Source organism: Manis pentadactyla, chromosome 3 (genome assembly GCF_030020395.1).
Source record: "Manis pentadactyla isolate mManPen7 chromosome 3, mManPen7.hap1, whole genome shotgun sequence".
NCBI lineage: Eukaryota > Metazoa > Chordata > Mammalia > Pholidota > Manidae > Manis > Manis pentadactyla.
Genome location: NC_080021.1, coordinates 79,964,885 through 79,981,426, shown reverse-complemented (window position 1 = coordinate 79,981,426; position 16,542 = coordinate 79,964,885). Strand labels below are relative to the sequence as shown.

Sequence of the window (16,542 nt, the reverse complement as noted above, 5' to 3'; positions counted from 1 at the left end):
TACAGTGCAGTAAGGGTTAACTGCGGGCTGGGTCAGGATGTGCCATATTGAAAGGACGCTTTGGCTGAAGCAGCACCAGTAGGAGAAAGTGGGCAAAGCTGTGATCCCAGGGGCAAAGATTTTAGAGGAAACACCTCTGCCTCATAGACCCCTAGACCGGGAAGTGCGATGACCACGTGGCTGCAGGGGCTGCAAAGAGTCTTCAGTTCCCACTCAGCTGGATGCACACAGTTTTTGTAAGCCGTGTACCCCCCCTCTTCCTGCTCCTTACAAATAATGTTTGCTCTCACTCACACAAAGCTGGCACAGAAAAAGTGATTCGGAAAGATGTATATGACCTAATATGCTATCCTTGACAGAAGTCACTGCATTTTCAATTAGAATCATGAAGAGAACATGATTTTTTCTTAAGAAGGGTTTTTAAAATTCTTATCACAAAAGAAAAGGAAGCTCACATTCACTATAAAAACTTTCAGAAAGACAATGGGCAGAAAGAATCCCCAGGAGAAAGTCGCTGCCATAATTTCAGGGTGACTCTTGCCAGCCTGAGAAGGCAGTACTTAATGATAAGGGGTGATTCATTAAGGATGGCACTTTGAAAATTTTTGAAAACTTCCTTGGTGAGAAATTACAATAAATGTGAGGCTTCCTATTAAGCCTATGAGTAAGGATGGTCCAAAACCCAAGTGTACCTTTCCCTGAGATGGAAATAAATGTCCCTCACTTAAAATACAGACCAGAGAGTCTGGTAATGAAGGAATCAAGAAAGAGTAGGCAGAACAATTGGGATACATAAGTGTTGCAGGTTTCCTCATAAACATTCATTCTAAAGGAGAATTACTAAATTAGAGGAAGAGTCTCCTCAAGTAATTGGTGGACAGAGAGACACAAAGGAAATAGCTTCTGATACAGGTTAGCATTTGGCTAAGAAAACAAACAGATATCAACTTGAGTCCTTATTTCTCCTGTTGTCACATCTGGAGTGGACTGGCTGCAGAACCACACACTCACCCATCCAGACTTCCCCAAACTGTCCAGCACCCAGCCTCTTCACCAACTTAATGGACTCCCGTGGGATCTCCCAGGCATCTTTATCCCACGGCTTTTGTGGTTTGGGACTGATACATGCCTTCTCCAGTCTTCTGCACAAACCATCCGACTGCTCTAATTTGAAAGAGAAGAGAAAGGATAAAAAAAGTCATACTTTCATATTTTACCAGTATCTTTGAGGAAGTTTCAACTATTAGTCTTTTAATTTCCAACTTGCCATAGTCTATGAACTCAAAATGCTTATGAGGTTATCTTTTGTATAGTCATAACTTTGAAAGTCTTAAATGAAAGACAATTTAAAACATACTTGATTTTATTCATTAGCACTGCTAATCTATTTAAAACAAACAACACCAGCAGATAAAAGCTAACATGTTGTCACACTTAGTAAAATGTATTTTAGATTACTGAGCCCATGTAAGTACCTCAGGGCACAAAAGTGTGGACTTGGTGATGTCACCAGGGATCCTCCAGCCCAGGAAGGCCAGAGAACAGTAAACACTCACCACACGTGCTCTAAGTGAATAGAGATGACAGAGAGGGAGGGAGGATGCCACAAAATCTGGGGTATATTGCTCTTTCCATGTTTTGGGACCTAAGCAAACCTATAAAGTGTATTCCCTTGGAGCAGGCTGTAGCTGTAAGCAGTAACAACTGCCCACAGCAACCGACTTTAATCACACTGGGAATGAACTGAACGGCTGGACACAGGCCCAGCTTAACAGGCCGGTGGGTGGCACTGGAAATGGACCATGGACTTGCCACTTCTAAATATTTTGTTTTTGTTGTTATTTCTGTTTTCTTTTACCAAGAGTATGTATTACTTTTACACACACACACACTTCCTTGGTGAGAGGTGAGGCTTAGCCTAAATAATAATGTAAGAGGCTCCACAAACAGAGATCTGCAAATCTGCATTCCTATTCCAGACATTTAAAGATGTGCTGTAAAAACACATGTGATGTGAAAATAGTATTCATTTTTCTCTTCATAGTGTTGAACCATTAACTGTCAAGCAAAAAGGACAGAGTGGGAAGGACTGGGATAAGTATTCACAATGATCAAATCTGACTTTGTACATTTCAGTATATATTAACTTGGAATTAATTTAGAGTATGATCCTTTGATTTTATGGAAAAGAAATGTGACCTATAAAAAAGTTTAATGTAAGAAAATGTTTGATATCATATATTTTCATAGTAAGTATTTTGTTTTGTCCAGCCTTCAGTATTTACTTACTTTGGTAATGCTTAATCATGTCACTAATACAAGGAAATGTGATTCGTGGAGAGATGTAATAACCCCCATTGTCCAGACTTCTAATTTTGTAGTGCTTAATGACATCACCGTGCACAGGGTCATAATCTCTGACAGATAGAGAATAGCTTCCTGTGGGGGAAAAATACAAGTAAAGATCATGCTTATATTTATAAATAAGACCTGGATTGTACAACATTGCAGTACACACTTGGCCATAAAAATGTATAAAATATAAATTACGTATACAGTCCATACTTTTAAAAGTCCTATAAAAAGTCTATTTGACAAATGAAGCTAGCATTTTGTTTGCCATGAAGTTTACCAACATGCCATTTTCTTTCTTCATGATGTTTATTATTTTTCTAAACAGAAAAATTATTTGATTTTCTTTCTCTTAAAATGTCAGGGTTTAGCCTAAATAATAATGTAAGAGGCTCTGCAAACACAAAGCTGATAAGAAATGGCCATAATTGCTTTCTGTGTTACTTTTAGTAGCACAATTAATCATATCTGTGTTATTTGTTATCAAACTATAAAAGTTCACTACGGGAGCATAACATACATCCTTTTTACAAAGAATTCTAAGAACGATTCCGTAAACAGTGCTTCAGTAAGAGGGCTTAAGCCACTTCCTACCTTTTAATGTTTCACTTTCTCTGATGAGAAAAGATCCAGCGCTGTTCCCTGGGGCCAGAAGCTGCCTTTCTGCATCTTTCCTGGTTATATCCTTGAAAAACCACCTGAGAATAAATTTTAACACTCCATGGGTGTTAGGTTACAGGGAAGGAAAAAGACAAAGAATAAACAAAAAAATCCAACAGGGCAAACAAAACCATCAGAGGTGACGACATGTAAGGACTCACTCTTCTGTTTCCAAGGTGTTGACTTTGGCTACATAGTTGCTGGGGATGAAGCCCTCTCTCTTTGTTGAAAGGGATTTAGCTTTCCACCACTCCCCGTGCCTGGAAGAGAAACAGCATCAAAGTGTCTGTATCCAGTGCCTCAGGAGCTACAACAGCAATTGTCTTACGGTGTTTTGGGGAAAGAGTCCCAGAACCCCAGAATCCAGTGGGAATGCTCACTCCTCTTGCTGAAATAAAAACATGTTTAGAGACTGAAGCAAAGGGAAACAGTGCGGCCACAAGTGGGGTCCCTGTGCTCAGTGCTGCACTAAAAAGAGTTGGGGTGAAAATGGTCCCCAACTTGCAGAAGCAAAATGTTTGTAATCCCCTCCCAGCATCGCTAAGAAATGCTTCAGGAAATGGGAGTCGAGAGGATAATAAGCCATGGTCTGTATGTTACAAAATACTTTGTTAAAACCCCTAGTTTCTACAGATGAACACCACCGAAAGCCATGAAGTAACTCCCAGCAGGTGGGCCTCATCAGCATGTTCTGCTCCCACGTGGAGCGGGGGAGCTGGGGGCAGTGAAGGAGGGAGGAATGGGTGGGTCCCTGTGCGCCTCAGCCATGCTCCCCTTCACATTCCCACAGGCAGACGGGATCCTTGTCTGCAGGACATGAAGGACAGCTACAGCTGGCACCAGGCTGCCGCCCACGGTGTGCCCCTCCTGCACTCACGCATAAGCACAAACACACAACCCTCACATCAACCCCGTGACAGAAGCTTCGTGGTTCCCATTTTATAAGTGAAGAAGCTGTAGAGTCGAACTGACTTACCAAGGTCACACAGCTACCAAGTGGCAGGGCCAGGACTAAGTCCGAGGTCACACTCAGCCAGTGACAGTCACTCTTACCTCAGCGATAACTGCTCTCAACTATGGAACACCTTCTACTTACTCACAAGTCTCCCCCCTCTACCCTGGTTGGCCGGCCAGGGTGACTGTGCGTACAGTTAGTAGCAGCGAGCTAGGATTCAGACACCTGACTTCCTCCTTCTCAGTACTGTTCTGAGCCCCGGTGGTCTGACCAGAGCCACAGCTCTGTGAGTCTGCATGGAGAGGGTCAAGGAAATGATGCCTAAGCGTCTTCACAAAAGGGTTACAAGCTCTGAGTAGGGACTTTTCCAAAATGACTGCTGCTTCAGTCCAGTGCCCTTAAAACTCAAACCAGTCTGGCCCCATAAACCCAGTATGAATGGGAAGAATAGAACCAAACAAAAAATGGCATTAAGATAGTGTGCAAATGCCACACAGACCCAAACTTTTTAAGATGGCACAGATGGACACAGAAAGAAATTGGTGTCTGTCTTCAAAGCACTCCTGGAGAGTGCTCACAGCCAGGCATAAGAGGAAAATTCCTTCAGATCTATTCCTTCTGCTCCTGGAGCCCTGCTGGCCTCAAGGAGGGTGGGGGCCTCCTGCCCACCACCAGAGGAGGGTCTGGCTATAGCTGTGCCACAGGAAGCAAAGAGGGGGAGGGTTGTCTGCAGGACTCGGGCCTGAGTAAGGGGCAGCGGGCACTGTGCCTAGTTGCACTTACTCCTCCAGGACCTTCATCCTCTCTCCTTTCTTGAAAGACAAGTCATCTGGATGGATGCCGTCATAGGGGTACAAGGCTACCACAATGTCTCCTTGCTCCTCTGGATCTAAAAATGAAGGATGGAAGCAAAGACCTTCAAGAATCCATCAGCAGAAGCATTTTAACAAACGCTCATCAGGCACAAAAGGCAAGAGAAAGGCAACGGGAAGAACGATGTGGGCTTCCCTCCCAGTGGGGCTCAGGGCCTACCAGGGATGGCAGAGCAGAAGACTGGAGGTGGCCTGGAGTTGCCACCCTGGTAGAGGACTGCTCATCCCCAGGCTTCCCAGACTTGTTGACAGGAAGTAGCACACTATCCACGCTGGGTACCACGCTTGTTATCTCAAGTCATACAGACCGACAGCTATAATTAATTCCAAGCCTATATTTAAGAAATGCTACAGTGATGTTCACAGCAGCATTATCACAACAGCAAAAAACAGGAAACAATCCAAATGTCCAGTGACGAATGGATAAACAAAGCGTGGTGTATATATACATGTGCGTGCACACACACTCACGGGGGAATATCATTCAGCTTTAAAAAATAGGAGAATCCTGTCATGTGCAAAAACATACATGAACCTTGAAGGCATTATGCTAAGTGAAATGAACCAATCACAAAAGGGCAAATCCTGTATCTCCACTTATATGAGATTCCTAGAGTATCAAACTCATAGAGCCAGAAAGGAGAATGGTGGTTGTCAAAGGCTGGGAGGGGGAAGAAAGGGAGTTAGTGTTTAATGGGGACCGAGTTCCAGTTTAGGATGATAGAAAAGTTCTGGAGATGGATAGTAGGGATGATTACCTGATAATGTGAATATACTTAATATCGTGGAACTGTGTACTTAAAAATGGGTAAAATGATAAATATGTGTATTTTTCCACAACAGAAAAATAAGTGAAATCACCCTGGGCAACTACTTTCAGCATCTCTACCAGTAAAGAAAAGAAACTACCATGTTCCTATGCAAACATACCTTTAGTCTGAAACCTCTGTCCTGGTAAGAGCTGAGATTCTGGAACCTAGGAGAGAATATTTGTTAGAAAAAAATTTTACAATTAACTTTTCTTACTCATATTCTAACCATAGGAATTGAGTTTTGGTAATTTATAAGCTGGAAAGAAGAGGAGTACAGAGAAAAAATTCTGTAGAGCTGCATCCCTATCTGCACAGCTCAGCAAAGTGTCATCTACATGAGACAGGATTTTCCTCCTAAAAGGTGCCATTGGCCTGTGGAGGCAGGACACGAACAGGGCTCCAGACTGGGGCTGCCTGATGCTTGCCCAGTCATCATCCTCCCTCTTGTTTGGTAACAGATCCCTAATATTAACTGAGGTGGTAATTTGCCCAGCTAAGTGACTATGTTTCCCAATTCTCTAGCTTTCTAGGCAGTTTTGGAGGGAAGTGTATTTATAAACAAAATGGTTGTGGCTTTGGGGACACTCACCATTTCCCTTGCCTTCTTTCTGCCTGGAGACGTGTGACCACTGGAAAACACCAGGGATGGCAGAGCAGAAGACTGGAGGTGGTGGCCTGGAGTTGCCACCCTGGTCCAGGACTGCTCATCCCCAGGCTTCCCAGACTTGTTTACAAAACTGTAATCAGGGCTCTGTCACTGGGAGCTGAGAACAAGTCCTAACGGGGCCAGGCCTTCTATGCTGACCCTGATTCCATCATGGGGACAAATGGCATCCCTGTTATTTTAGTTGGGAGATGAGTTTCAGGGAGGCTTCAAAGGCCCCCTCAGTTACCTTTTAAATCAAATTCCTTTTTCTTTCCATGACCATGGGAGGATGTATAAGATTTTGTGGGCCCCTTTTAAGGAAGGTATGGTCAGAGGCCTATACCCACAAATCGTGTGACTTCTCTCTTTGATTAAGTGACTTAATGGAATGGGACCAAAATAGTTCGTACTGAAATTTAAATTTCTGATGAAAGTCAATGCATAAAATCTCCAACTGTAAGGCTGGTGGGGCAAAGGGGGTTACTATACTCTCTGGCATCAGGAAAGCTTGGGTCCATATTATCCTTCAAATCTTATTTCAAGAAATTTGATACTGACTTTTAAATCATTTATATTTGCATAATTAGGTATATGATCAATTATAAATAATTTAGAGGAAAGAATTAGAAGATGAGAAATCAGTTAAATCATTTTGAAGCAGCAAGCTGATTTTCAAATATCAGAGTCCTTAATTAACAAATGTTTTAATATACTTTTTATAAGACCAAAACACATCTATGCAACTCATTCACCATAACTTTCTCCCTAAAATGTCCTTACAGCATTGTTGAATGTGCATGGATTCAACTTCATCATCTCATCAGATCACCACCTGGAGTCAATCCAGGGCATGCATTCTGGCATGTGTGGCATGGAGCGGAGAGTGTTATCCACGGCCAGGAAACAAGGTGTTTATGACCATGGAAGACACAGACTGTACTGTACCTGAGGGCATGGGAAAGTCTCAGCCATGTCTACTGCTTCTGCTTTCTGACCTCATCTTTAACCTCCTTTACTCTTAAGAAGAGGAAAAATGATGTGTAAGTTTGTCTCTTTTGCTTTGTTTTTCTGAATAAAGGACATCTTGGTTCATCATTAAAAACAAAACAAAACAAAAACTTGGGTTTTAAAGCATGTAAAATATATAGTATGTGATGCCAGAAAAGGTCAGATTCCATTTATGAGATCTTTGAAGTCTATAAAAAAACTGCTTGTGACTTTATTTTCTTTTAATCATATTTAAGTAATACAGTTCTATATCTATACCTGTTTTTGTAATGTTTTTAATATTATATTTATATATACTTGTTATCACTAAATTATTAAAGTTATTAATAATCTTACACATTTTGAGTTTCTGTATGTAAATTACATTAATTTATCTACCTAGAAATGTATGTATAACTAATTAATAGCATAATGTATATTCACTTTTCATCTCCACTTCCTTTTAAGAAGGCCAGTGGTGAGTTATCAATTTCAACAATGACATGCAACGTTGACATATGACACACCTGCAAGATAATGGGGAATGGTGGGGAGAGGGCTGGCAGAAGGGCTTGATCACAATAATACACTTCTAGAAGGCCAAGGCATTTACAAACGTGTCAGACTAGAGACACTATGAAAACTCTTAATGGCATGGATGAAACTGGAATAAACTGCCTCCAGAGTAAGTGCTGAGGAATTCCATAAAAACCAGACTATAGGAAAATATACCTATTTATAGTGAGAGAATAGATGGAAAGGATATAAGATCTGAAATAAAGTACATTTAAGGTTGTAATTTTTCAAGTCTCTGTTCCTCTTTTCCATGAAATGTGGTACAGTATTAATTCCTCTTTTGCCAAGAATTCTCCAAACACACCGAACAGCACATCACTCATATAAAATTTCTGGTACAGATATTTGTCCAGGGTTAGGGGGCAGAATTAGTTGTGTTTTCTAAGATCTTTTAATGTTCTATAGTAACTCATGACAACTTTAGTATCTGTACTATTTTGAACTAATTGAAGAATGTCAAGATGGGATAAAGCATGATATGCCAAAGGTCATATTAGCACCTATCTTGGCTTCAAACTTGAATCCAGCATTTTCTTCTGCTTCCAGACCACTGCACTGACCTCACTACTTATCCTAAGTCACACAAGCTCTGATAGATAAATATCTGTATACATGAGTGGGTCTTTGCACCAGTGATATGAAAGATGATTGTTTTCATCTATAAAAAGGTGGCCAACGCCCTTTTATTGTATAATAAGTGGCCTGGTTATCCCTAAAATGTTTATAAGCTCTTTAAAGGATTAAGTTATAAAGACATTATCAAAAAATATTTGAGGCCCAAGTAATTATGTGATTTTGTTTGCATGCACATGTTCCAGATTTGGTGTTTAAATTATGCAGCCATGCTTTGATCCTGCTGTGGGAATTCTCTCCTGAGACTATCTACTTACTGGCCTTTGCTGTTTATTGGACGTTGGATCTCTCACATAAATAGTTCGGTCAGTATTACGTACTGGTTGAGTCTTCAAATCTATTCCATCGTCATTCAGATTGTCTTTCCTTTTTGATTTTATACATCCCATATTTCCTGTTGGAATATAAAAGCAATGACATTGTTTTACCATTCTAGAATTGGCTTCAAGCCACCAAAATTTCTCCATTAACAAAGAATAAAACAATGCATTTTTATCCTTTAGCATAGTTTAACAAATTCAAAGGTAGATATTGTTTACAAACCAGTTTGCTTGTTCATTCATTTGTTCATTCATTCATTCAGCAACTATTTACTGAGCATCAATTTTATGTCACCAAGACATTATTCTTTCCCTAAAGGGGATCATGCTCTTGTGGCAAAAATGTGTGTTTGTGAAGAGTCAGGGACAGTGGATGCACAGGACCTAAGAAAGGACATCTAACTCAGGCAAGAGGAAAGGATGTGGTCAGGGGTTGCATCCAGAAGGGAACACTGAGTCCAATGGGAGGGCCCAGGTGTAAAGGCAGTAAAGGGTTTCCAGGAAGAAGGAACTTCAGTAAAAAGTACTGAACCTGAGATGACATGGCCTCTTGAGGGAACTCGTTCAAGCTGATCCTTTCAGGGCATTAGTTCTATAATGCAAAACCCTTTAGCCAAGGAGCAGAAAGGGGTGACCACGAGTGGCTGGACAGGGGGAGCACCCTGGGTGCAATGCTAGTTTTTTATACCCTGGACTAATGACACAACTGTAAGGTAAAGTGAAGGGGCTGGAAGCCTCAAAGGCAAGCACAACTGGGAGCTACAGAGCCCAAAACCTGACTCCAGTGCAATGTGGCCTGGGGCCTAGGAAAATGGTGTGGCCTTCACCAAGCCTGGAAGAAAATGAGAAGACAGGTATTGGAGAAAAGATGCTTGTAGGAACATCCAAATGATCAAATCCAGCAGGCTTCTCAGTAATCAGATATCCAAGTGTGGAAACCAGGAGAGATGGCAGAGCTGGAGGCACCAACGACGGCCTCAGCAAGCCAAGACCAGGCAAAAGACTTAGGAGGAAGAATGGACGGTGGAAGGGGCTTACTCGTGCTTGACCAGCACGGAATGACATGACCTTGCTTCTAATGCTAAACTCTTTCATTCACTTACTCAGTTAATACTAAGATGTGTGGAGCACCACACAAAGCACTCTGGGGACTAAAAAAGATGACTTTAAAAACTGAAATCAGATATAAACCCTGACTCACAGTACAGCCTCGTGGTCAAATCTACACGTTAAAAACAAAACGCAATCTGCTACGAACTCCGTTGGAAGGTCCTACAGGGTAGTGGTGCCCAAGCTGAAGGAACACCAGAATTATCTAGACTTAACAGAACAGATTCCCTGGACACATTCCAGGAAATGCTCTTGAGGTCCGATGAGGGCAGGGTGCTCCCCACCAGATCTGTGTAATTCTGAAGCACTGCCGTTGGGGATACTGCCCAGAACATCAGAGGGAACAGCGTTGATTTCGGGGAGATGACTTGGAGAGGAGGCTGTTGAATTAGGGAGCATCTAGGGCGGGTGGGGAATTATTCTTAGGTATATCCCGATGTCCTCTACACTAGCATCTATTCCGCATTGTTGAAACAGCTCATCTCTGCCCTGTGTCCCGCAGGCCTCCAGTTGGTCTGCGACCTTCAACTTGTTTATCATTTCATTATTGAGGTATGAAAGGCTCTAATGGACAGCCACACCTCTTTCTGAAACTAGCAAACTGTAGTTCCCAAAATAAAGGGGAAACAAGAACTTTGATTCAAAACAGCTTTTTTTCATACGCTAATGTTTTTGAAATAGAGAAGGGCTTGAAAGTTTATCTGTAAATAAACAGGAGAGTTCTTTTTCACCAGTCCCTCTACCCTCCCAAATAGTTCGGTTTACCTATCAGCCGTTAAAACGGTGCTATATAAAGGACGGACAGAGCACAGGCCACGGTCTCGCGCGCGGCACGCGCCGCACCCCGCCCGTCGAGCCGCCCCGAGGGAGGAGCCCTGCCGGCCCCGCCCACCGGACGCAGACCCCGCCCTCTCCCTGCCCCTCAGGCAGCGCTACAGCCCCGCCCGGCCTGGCTGCTGCTCCCGTTCTGTCTCTGGCTTTGATGTCGACGCAAATATTACCTCCCCGGACAGTTCTTCAGCAACCACCCGTTGAAAAGGGTGATCACCCTTCTGCCCACTCCCCACGCTTTACACTCTCTTTTTCCTTTCACTCCCGATGTTCCAATACATGTTGTATGTATTGTCAGCTCTCCTACAGGAAGCAACCCAGAACAGGGCCTGCGCACCACAGGTGCTCAGAGCGCATTTGTAGAAAGAGCAGACCGAGCAGCTCTGGCTGCTGCACATGGGGCTTCCTGCATGCTCAGCCGGACCCCTATTGCCAAGGTGGACAAGAAGGAAAGGAGGCAAAACCCACCTCAGTCATCGCTGTTTTAAAAGACACAGAAAGAGACCTCTACAACTAACTTCTGGTTTGTACGAAATACAAAGGTTAGAGGAACAAAACAATCACACACATCCATAAAGTGCGCCAAAGACAACTAGTCTGAATACTTCAAATGAACAGGCGGCGGGGGGTTGGGGTGAGAAGGAGATGGGGGTGGAGTGGGAACCGGATTGTTCCACGTTAAGAGACTAGAGAGACACGAATCGTGAGCTTTAAGGAATCCTGGATGGGGCGCAGTGGGTCCGCAAAGACAGAGCTGGGATAATTGGGGAAATCTGAATATGTTTGAACAAGAAAGTAGGGAATTGTTCAGCTTTACAGGCGTGGCAAAGGTGGTGTGGTTTTGCAGGAGAATCCCGGTATCCAGGAGCTGTTGGCCAGGACTGCAGGGATGAGCACTCATGCTGTCTGCGAGGCTCAACATTTTGGCCAAAAAGAACAAGAGGGTGGAGGACAAATGTGACAAATATTTAAAAAGTAGTGAATCTAGGTGAGGACATTCTTTTATTTTTTAAAATAGATTTGGAATTTTCAAAATTGTAAGTTAGAGAGGGGAGAAAGTAGGAGGGTATTATGAACAACTCTATGCAAAATATTGTTCAAAATGTTAGAAACCCCTGGGGTGTGTGTGTGAAATCAGGAGATGAGATTAGGAAAGTACTTTGTGGTATGCTCATCATATGTCATGCCAAGCAAAGTGGCCTTTATTTCAGCAGGAAGCCACAAAAAATTTTTAACCAGGGAAGATGATAGGAGATCTCCACTTATGAGTGAGAACTCTTTAGGAAGTGATGAGGGAGAAGAGAGCTGAAGTGGGAGAAGGGAGACACAGACCCTGCAAGGGCACCAGGTAGAGAGACGGTGGCAACTGCCCAAGGGGCATGGCCATGGAAGGAAGATGAAGGGTGAAAATTAAAAGCAGGTGCATGTGTGAGGGGATGGAGATAGTACCAGGATTATCATTTATTTATGCCTGTTTCATGTTTTCACCTCTCACATCACCATGGCCAACTGAGAACCAAATATATATACTGTAGATGAAAACAACTACAATTCCACTCCACATAGGTCACAGTGCACCCACTGCTCAGGCTGAACAGGCCTCTGCTGGCCACCCACCAGACAGGAGCCTTGTGTTTGGGGCCCTGTGGTTTATCCACAGTCCAGCAAGAAAGCTCAGGGAATAATACTTTAATAAAAAATTAAAATAAAATAAAAAAAGCTCAGGGAGTAACCTGTTGTGACATGGGGAAGAGCAACTTGAACTCAAACCAGGTCTTGCATTTAATTCCTTACGCTACAGGAAAAGTAGAAAATACAACGTACACCCAACAAAAACTGAGAAAGTGGTTTACACATGCTTGCAAGTGATATAAGTTACATTTTACAATGATTCACACCTTAGTGTTTCTGAACTGAACACATATAATTTTCTAAGCATCTCAATCCTCAAAGAAACTCTACCACTCAGGTTTTATTAGCCCCACTTTACAGAGGAGTAAAACTAAGCTCGGAAAGCTTAAATGACTGGCCCAAAGCCACAGTGCGAGTGAGTAGTGGCACTGGGACTCACCCACAGCTTCAGCCTAAAGTCTGTGCTCTCACCATTGTGCCATATGATGGCTATTTTGAAACTTGTGTTTTATCTACTATTAATGATGCCCAACAAAGGGATTATTTTTAAAGCCTGCTTCTCAAGAGGATTGGAAATGCTTTTACACAAAAAGGCAATAATGAGTTTAATAAAATGAAAACAGAATTCTCGCCAAGGAAAAGAGTTCATTGAATGCAGGCAGACATGGTGACATGGTGGGTAGTAGATTTTTGCTGTAGCAAGTTTCCTGGCAGGAAAAGCAGAGCACAGCATGGTCACCGTGCTTTCACAGGGGAAGGGGAAGTAGGCCAGGCCCCTCATGGGGAAGCAGGGCCCCAGCATGAATTCTAGGGTTTCTTAAGATAGCCTTTTACACGAAGTGCTGTTGATGATGTAGTTGGCAATGTCTTTAATTTTTTTAACAGTAAATGAAGGCACATTTTATATGTGGGACTTTGGGTTAATAATAATAACCAAGGTTTTGATATACAAATACAACTCTGGTATGTGTATCACACATGCTCAAGATGATGGTATAAAAAGACACAGCCCTTTACTCACAAAGGGACATCCACCAAGAAGACATCCCGGAAATGGGAGGCAAGTGCTTCTCCAAAATTGTCTTTCACTGAGACAAATATCCATTGGGGTGACTCATCCTCATTTTAAGGGCCTTAGAATACTAAAATCCTTTAAAAACAAAAACAAAAGACAGACCTTGGGGTAAAAGATGAATTTTGACTCCTTGTTATCACCCTGCTGCCTCTACAATTATCCACTTGCTCAACAAAGAAACAATTGTCCATTTAGAATTTCACTTCTAGGGATTTTTTTTTCTCCAGCTTACTGAGATATACTTAACATATAACATGTATAAATTTAAGGCATACAACAAGATAATTTGATATACTCTCTATTATGAAATGATTGCCACAATAAGGTAAGTTAATACCTCCATCACTTCCCAGTTACCAAGTTTTGTTTTTATATTTAGAACTTTTAGAGTATTTGTTCTTTAGGTAATAAGGGTGCTCATACTAATGTTATTTATATGATAGACAGACAATCTAGGTGTCCATTTATAGGGGATAGTTCATTAAATTAGGTCGGGTTAACAAGAGATATTAGCATAATTCAGATATTCTTGACCATCAATCATTCTTAACTGAAGAAATACACTAACACACAATTACACACACATATTCATATACATATTTAATATGCACAGAAAAACATCTGAAGAGATATCCACCACCGTGTTGGTTAGATTCCAAAGTCTACCTGTAAGGTATAAGATCCTATGTGGAAATTTTCTCTTAAAAATTCCTATGGAAGACATTACAATTTGCAAACTATTTTGGAGTAAGAATTGTGGAGCTGGATTACTGAACTCAATCCTGATCCATCAGTTATTAACTGGGTGATCCTGGGCAAGTTGCCTAACCTCTCTGTGCCTCAGCTACCTTCTGAAAAACAGAGATCACTTTGTCCAGCTCATTAGGTTGTTATGAGGATTAAATGAGTTAAATTAGTTAATATTTGTAATTTGTTAAGTATATAAATAAATGTGGTCAAATGCTAGTTTTTCCTCCAACATTGGAAGAAAAACAATCCCATAATGAGAAACACGCAGACAACCCGTACTCCACCCCAAAAAGAGAAGAGAAGCACATCTCCCATCTTACTGGCAGGCTGGCACACAGGCCCCCTACCCCACCTAAACGCACATTTTCTCCCTCTCTCCCTCCTCCACTCCTTACACAGTTGCCATGTCAACTCTGCTGCCCACTTTTGAACTGCATGATGACCTGAATGTAAATGTATGTATCACTCTGTGATTAAGGAGAGGGGAGAGAAACAGTGCAAAGAGGCTCCTGAGTTTGGATATAACTTACATTTTGGGTAGTATTTTGTTTTTCATCATAGGTTTTGCAGGTTAAAAGGTATCCCATCGTATATGTTATATTTTAACCTATATTTTTCAGCCTATTATATTTCAAGTGTTCACAAATTCAACTTCCTCTCTGCTACATGAAAGTTTTAAAATCACTAATTTCTGGTAATTTCAGAGCTTAAAGAAAGCAAATATAGGAAATTGGATGCCACTTCCCCCTATGAAATCTGATCTCTGTTTTAACACCTAGTTCACACCCAATCCTAGATCTTACAATTTAAAAACAAAGCTGCTAGGATTTAACCCCTCAGAATCTAAACTTCTTGACTTTACCAAGTGCTACAAAAGAAACCCTGTTGATACCATGCTTTGTTTTTATTATGACTTAGGCATTTTGTGCCTTTATTTCAGCAGCCACCAAAAAGAAACCAAAATCGTTTTTTTAAAAAACTTCACCACAACTTCCCAAACTGGAATGCTTTAATTTGCATTGAGTTTTCCCAGCAACAAGTGAATTACTCAGCCAAAGGCATGTCATGGGGAGCTCTGAGGTCTCCCTCCTTTTACTGACCTCTTTTCTGACCCTGTAATATCAAGTGGTCGTTCTGGAGTAACCAAAAATGCAATAGGGTAGGAGACCAACAGTGTGGGCAGAAAGCATGGAGTTTCCTCTTCTGTAGCCAGCATTTTCAACATGAGGAAAGCAAAGGCCCAGAGGTGAACCAGGGCTAGGTGATCAAAGGTCTCAGGTAAAACTGGAACTTGGCCCATCGGCTTCAAAGCTGCACCCACCCAAGGCCTTGCTGCCTGTTTCTGAAGTGAGCTTCATCTCCAGGAGTTTTCTGAATTATGGAGTTTAGGACAGGAGAGAAAGAAAGCCCCAACAATACAGAGATCAGTGGTAATGATCTCAGACAAAAGTGAGCTTCAAAAGTAGGTTGAGTTTGACTCAAGAATAATCACAGGAATTCATCCCTAACATCAGGTTCTCCAGGGCCCACACCTACATTCCAGTACCAGTTTAACTCTAGAGATTTACTTTGTCTGGCTACACAGAAACCTTTTAGACACTCTGATTGTTTTCTTTTCAAGAATGAGCCTTTAAAAAGGCAGTCTGTGCCAGTTGCAATGTTTTCTCCAAACCACCCGGTCCTCAGAAAAATCCTCACTGGTAGCCTTGGGCGGCAGAAGAGGAGAGAGGCCAGAACTTATCTCCACAATCAACTCCATCTGTACCTAACTTAAGTGCTCGTCTTCTTTTGTCCATTTTCCTAAATTCCTTTTGAAAGGGAGAGAATTGAGAAGGATGTCACCAGACTCTCTTTACTTTGGTAACTAAGATTTTTGTCCTTATATACATTTTCAAACATTCTCGATGTTTTTCCTCCACAAAATCTCCCAAAAAGCCATTGCTGACACAGCTGGTAAGATCTGCCTGGTTCTGGAGCCTGGCTTTCTAACTTGCCCAGCCTCAAATAAGGTTTCAGTACGGTACTACCTGCCAGCAACAGTGGCTGGGGCAATTAAGTCAGTGTGGCTTTGGCATCTGGTGATCCCTGTCTCCTACTTTTCCTCTGGGTTTCATATCCAGAGCAAGTCCTTGGCAACTTAGATGACACAGCTGCCTGCTGTATGGCAAGGATTTCATCTTGTTTATGTTATGGCTATCATCTCCAGTCTGTGACAAAGAGGAAGTCCTCAGGATCCTCCTTGAAGGGTAGGGATGTGGTTTACAAGAAGTGAGAAAGAGAAGCCTGAAGAGCACTAGAAAGAGTAAGACTGGGACAAAACCTGTGCCCAAG

At 42.0% G+C, this 16,542-nt stretch overlaps 1 protein-coding gene across 2 annotated transcripts in view; it reads right to left on the bottom strand.

The window, feature by feature from the left end:
• Positions 1–16,542, bottom strand: part of LYN (LYN proto-oncogene, Src family tyrosine kinase) — a 120,404-nt gene that overhangs the window by 58,068 nt on the left and 45,794 nt on the right. The window contains exons 2-8 of one of the 2 annotated variants that reach the window (XM_057498061.1): positions 8,751–8,887; positions 5,770–5,815; positions 4,751–4,856; positions 3,174–3,272; positions 2,947–3,050; positions 2,290–2,439; positions 1,012–1,164 (exon numbers count right to left, since the gene is read on the bottom strand). In XM_057498061.1, coding sequence (XP_057354044.1) covers positions 1,012–1,164; positions 2,290–2,439; positions 2,947–3,050; positions 3,174–3,272; positions 4,751–4,856; positions 5,770–5,815; positions 8,751–8,882 — 790 coding nt within the window. In that variant the 5' untranslated portion in view covers positions 8,883–8,887. The remainder of the gene's footprint in view (positions 1–1,011; positions 1,165–2,289; positions 2,440–2,946; positions 3,051–3,173; positions 3,273–4,750; positions 4,857–5,769; positions 5,816–8,750; positions 8,888–16,542) is intronic. The other variant, XM_057498062.1, reaches the window with a different exon arrangement.